At 42.0% G+C, this 5,184-nt stretch overlaps 1 protein-coding gene across 1 annotated transcript; it reads right to left on the bottom strand.

Moving 5' to 3' along the window:
• Positions 1-1,359: 1,359 nt before the first annotated feature.
• Positions 1,360-4,423, bottom strand: LOC111863437 (zinc finger protein 271). Its single transcript, XM_023849767.2, has one exon. It carries the CDS (start codon positions 4,228-4,230, stop codon positions 2,467-2,469), a length of 1,764 nt encoding a protein of 587 aa, XP_023705535.1. The 5' UTR covers positions 4,231-4,423; the 3' UTR covers positions 1,360-2,466.
• Between the last annotated feature and the right edge of the window lie 761 nt (positions 4,424-5,184).

Below are 5,184 nucleotides of genomic sequence, written 5' to 3'. Positions count from 1 at the left end.
TCAAGTGCGGCAGATCTAGAACAAGTAAGCGCCTTGCTTGCTCAGATAATGGGACAATTGGAGCAGGAAGCAGTTCGTCGTGATTACCGCAGGCAGCTCGTGCATATGTGACTTATCAAAGGGGAACAGATTGTGTTTGGCCCACAACTCGTGCAATTCTGAATGAACTGATGGAGATCTGTTAAGAAGGATGGGGCCTCCTCTTCAATGAGAGGCGGGGTCTGACGACTACTATTGTAAATTACTCGCGCAGGCTGACTGTGCTGGCAAAGATCAGCAGCAATTGAATCGACTGACAGATACAGTAGTGATTAGCAGCTAGTGGTCAACAAGCAAAGAAAGGTTCTGTTGAGCACAGAAGCAATGAAGAGAATTCCCATCGTCGAAAGCCGCTACCATGACTACGTGAAGACAGCAGACTGGGAAGACTTTGAATGTGTTGTGGCAAATCGTAGAACTTGTTATTTGTAGTTACGAATATCAAGCAGCCAGTAAATTCAGTAATGGACCCAAGCCCTGTGTCTAGTCATCAACACCTGACAATACTAACTCGTGGAGCAGTGTCATTCAATAGGCTGACAGGGGCTCAGCATGTCAAGAAATTCCAAGCAATTTGTGGAATCCGATGGGTAAGTTTCATGTCGATAGGAGTCTGCCTCTGGTTCTTGTCCTGAGCCAGTTAAATTCATACCATGCCCTCCTAGCCTGATTCTTTATGATGGGTTGTAATATTGTGGCGTATAGACCCGTTGCTGGGCAGGGACCCCGAAACTGACAGTGAGTGCAGCCATTGCTATGCAATTGGCATATAAACATGACGGTGGAGGTATTGTTGGACTATAACAGTGGAAACAGTGTTTTCTATGTGGTTTGTGCCGAGATGTTATAAGCAGGACAGTTTGAAGCAACATGTTAATGTCTGTCATAAACTCCCAGGTGGGACAGGCATAAGATATTATTTATCTAATTAGTGCTCTGTACATGATTAATTTAATGTGTGTGCTCAAGTCCTTCCTTTTGAATATAGAGTATATCCTAATGTATGTGCCCAAGGCCTTGGCTGCGGCTTTATCTATGTGTAGTCTCCATGTCACCCTCCTATCGAAGGTGACACCAAGATATTTAATACTATTTACAAATGGGATGTTCTTTCCATTTAGTTGTAGGGCATCTTCAGGCATTCTATGCCTTCTGGAGAAGTAGATGGCCTGAGTCTTCCCTTCATTGATCTTTATGTTCCAGTGCTGACACCATGCTGGAGTTTTGTGAAAACTTGTCACTCATGTTACTCTGGGAAGCCAGTGGTTAATGTGTGTTTATATGTAACGTGTAGGAGGGTACACATGATGAAATGATGGGTTCTAGTTTGGATGACTGGATTTATTAACAGCTTGGTTACACACACTCTTGATTACACTCTAATACACAGCGCTATCGCTGATTTACATACACCTTATAATGCACTGCACCGTCACACACTTAAAGCCTTCAGAATCGTCCTTTAAATCTTCACGTCTTCTACGAACTCCCAATACTCCATCCTCAATACTCGGCACGGACCACATAGAAAACACACTGCTGCTCTGCAACAGATATCAGGTAATGTTTTCGGGCATGTTTACACATGGATTGCCTACTGTTGTGTGATGTCACAGCCTAGTGGGGAGGGGTGTTTACCAAGTGTCGCACAGCAATGTGATGAGTGGGGGTATGTAATGTCACTCGCACTTCCTGTTGCACCATGAAAGTGTTCACAGATTTGTCACCTAGCAACGCGCTGATAAAATCCACATCTCTCACATTGCACTTTGCTATCTGATATTCACAATGAAAAGATGTATGCAAGTCTTCATGATCCTATAAATTACATTTACTGTACTATTTTATTTCTCCACAAGAAGACTCAAGACATCTTTATTTAAATTGCTTTTTATAATCATTATACCAAGTATCCCACAATATAATATTTTGTCTGCAATAACCAATACAGCACTGTTTGTGTTCATCTGACCAATTCATAACAGTCATCTCATTATACTCAATCCAAATTATATATAAATTTGCAACTAACTAATCAACGAATTTACTCACAGAAGGTGGTGGAAGAGCATAGATAACAAAGAACAAAAAACAAATGAAGCTGCCAATCAATTTCAGTCACTACATGCTACTAACTGCTAGCTTCCACTGCAGATTAACATCATGTCATGTCTGTTTCCACTCAACAAGACAGGGTCTTGTGCACAGTCAATAATTATAATTAAACAGATGTTGATACACACTGACATGTTATTATACTATGGGGCTCGGTTCATTCCCGTCAGTTGGAAAGGTTAGCAACAGTAAACAACTCCAATATCTTGCAGCATGCAACAGACAGCAGAACTGTCTTATCTACAACATGAAATACTGTGGAATGATACAAATTACATATTGTTCCTTTAGTCTAAACCCATCTCTACTGCTTTATGATTTACTGCACATGTCAACGTGTATACGCTGATGGGTCTTCAGATCACTATGACCTCTGAATGCCTTATTACAAAGATCACATACAAATGGCCGCTCCCTGGTATGTATGCCCTGATGTAGCTTCAGATTACTCTTACAATGGAATGCCTTATTACATACATCACATACAAATGGCCGCTCCCCAGTATGTGTGCGCTGATGTCTCTTCACTGCACCCTGATTACTGAACGACTTATTACATAAATCACATACAAATGGCCGCTCCTCAGTATGTATGCGCAGATGTGTCTGCAGATTACGCTTACACCTGAATGACTTATTACATACATCACATCTAAATGGCCGCTCCCCACTATGTACGCGCTGATGTGCATTCAGGTTACTCCGTTGATTGAATGACTTATTACATACATCACATCTAAATGGCCGCTCCCCAGTATGTATGCGCTGATGTCTCTTCAGTGTATCCTGATTACTGAATGACTTACTACATGCATCACATACAAACGGTCGTTCCTGAGTATGTATGCGCTGATGTTTCTTCAGTGTATTCTGCTCACCGAATGAATTATTACATACATCACATCTAAATGGCCGCTCCCCAGTATGTACACGCCGATGTTTCTTCAGATTATGGTGTCGATTGAATGATTTATTACATACATCACAGCAAAAGAGTTGCTCTCCAATATGTATGCGCTGATGTAACTTCAGTGTACCCCACTGATTGAATGACTTATTACATATATCACATCTAAACAGTTGCTCCCCAGTATGTATGCGCTGATGTCTTTTCAGGGTACTCTGCTTACAGAATGACCTATTACACATATCACATCTAAATAATGGCCGTTCCCCACTATGTACGCACTGATGTGCATTCAGGTTACTCCGTTGATTGAATGACTTATTACATACATCACATCTAAATGGCCGCTCCCCAGTATGTATGCGCTGATGTCTCTTCAGTGTATCCTGATTACTGAATGACTTACTACATGCATCACATACAAACGGTCGTTCCTGAGTATGTATGCGCTGATGTTTCTTCAGTGTATTCTGCTCACCGAATGAATTATTACATACATCACATCTAAATGGCCGCTCCCCAGTATGTACACGCCGATGTTTCTTCAGATTATGGTGTCGATTGAATGATTTATTACATACATCACAGCAAAAGAGTTGCTCTCCAATATGTATGCGCTGATGTAACTTCAGTGTACCCCACTGATTGAATGACTTATTACATATATCACATCTAAACAGTTGCTCCCCAGTATGTATGCGCTGATGTCTTTTCAGGGTACTCTGCTTACAGAATGACCTATTACACATATCACATCTAAATAATGGCCGTTCCCCACTATGTACGCACTGATGTGCATTCAGGTTACTCTGTTGATTGAATGACTTATTACATACATCACATCTAAATGGCCGCTCCCCAGTATGTATGTGCTGATGTGTCTTCAGACGACTATGATGAGTGAATAACTTATTACACATGTCACAGCAAAATAGCTGCTCCCCTGTATGTATGCGCTGATGTGTTTTCAGATGACTCTTATGACTGAATGACTTATTACACATGTTGCAAAAAAATGGCTGCTCCCCAGTATGCATATATTGATGTGCTCTCAGAATTAGCTGTTGACTGAATGAATCACCACACTCATCACAAGAATACTGTTGCTCCTCACCACCCACAGGCTGAAGTTCATTCAAAGTACTCTGGAAAATGAGAGGAAATAACATGAAGAATCCTACTAGGAAGAGAAAAGAATTTAAAGCCCCAATGCAGTGAGATGTTAAAATTGGTAGGCATGAGGGGGTGAAAAAGAAGTGATGGGGAGGGAAGAGGGAGCGCACACTCCCTTGTGTGGTTGCGTGTATGAATCAATCAGCATGTACGAGGGTCGTACTGAAAGTCATAAGTAACAATTTTTTGTAAAGTAACATGCTTTATTATTCACAAACCAAATACACCACATCAATCTATAGACCTTTCTTTATTTTTCCACATAATCGCCACTTCTTTGTACACATTTCTCCCAGTGTTCTGGGAGTTTGAAAATTCCCCTTCTGTAAAATTCCATTCCAGCCATCTGAAGACACTGATGCACTGCTTTCTGAATTGCCTCCCTTGTCTCAAAATGTTGTCCATGCAGCTGATTCTTCTCAAATCCGAAAAGATGGTAGTCGGAGGGTGCGAGACCAGTGCTATAGGAGGGGTGTGGAAGAACTTCCCACCCCATCTTTGCAATTGCTTCCAATGTGAGGTGAGTGGCGTGGGGGTGAGCGTTGTCATGCAGGATGATGATGTTTCGTCCCGGACGTTTATCGCGCAATGCACGACAGAGCTTGTGCAGTGTCTGGACATAACGAACAGCACTGATGGTTTCCCAGGTTCCAGGAATTCGGCCAGAATAAACCCCTCTGCATCCCAGAAGACTGTTCCCATCACCTTCCCAGCTGATGGGACCGTCTCTGCCTTGTTTTTTGATGGAGAATGCAAATGGTGCCATTCCATACTCTGCCGTTTCGTTTCAGGCTCAAAATGGTGAAACCAGCTTTTGTCACCTGTCACAATACAGAGCAAAAAATCATCACCTTCGTGTCGATATCTCTGCAACAGTTCTGAGGTGATGGCTTTTTGCTGATCTTTGTGGTCTTCAGTCAATAACCGCAGGACCCAATGAGCACAAACTT

This window comes from Cryptotermes secundus, unplaced genomic scaffold (genome assembly GCF_002891405.2).
Source record: "Cryptotermes secundus unplaced genomic scaffold, Csec_1.0 scaffold1508, whole genome shotgun sequence".
Lineage (NCBI taxonomy): Eukaryota > Metazoa > Arthropoda > Insecta > Blattodea > Kalotermitidae > Cryptotermes > Cryptotermes secundus.
The sequence above is the reverse complement of the archived record's forward strand: the minus strand, read 5'-3'. Positions and strand labels throughout refer to the sequence as shown.

Excerpts from the sequence above, each read along its gene's own strand:
- LOC111863437 (XM_023849767.2), bottom strand. The coding sequence starts at position 4,230 with ATGTTATTTCCTCTCATTTTCCAGAGTACTTTGAATGAACTTCAGCCT.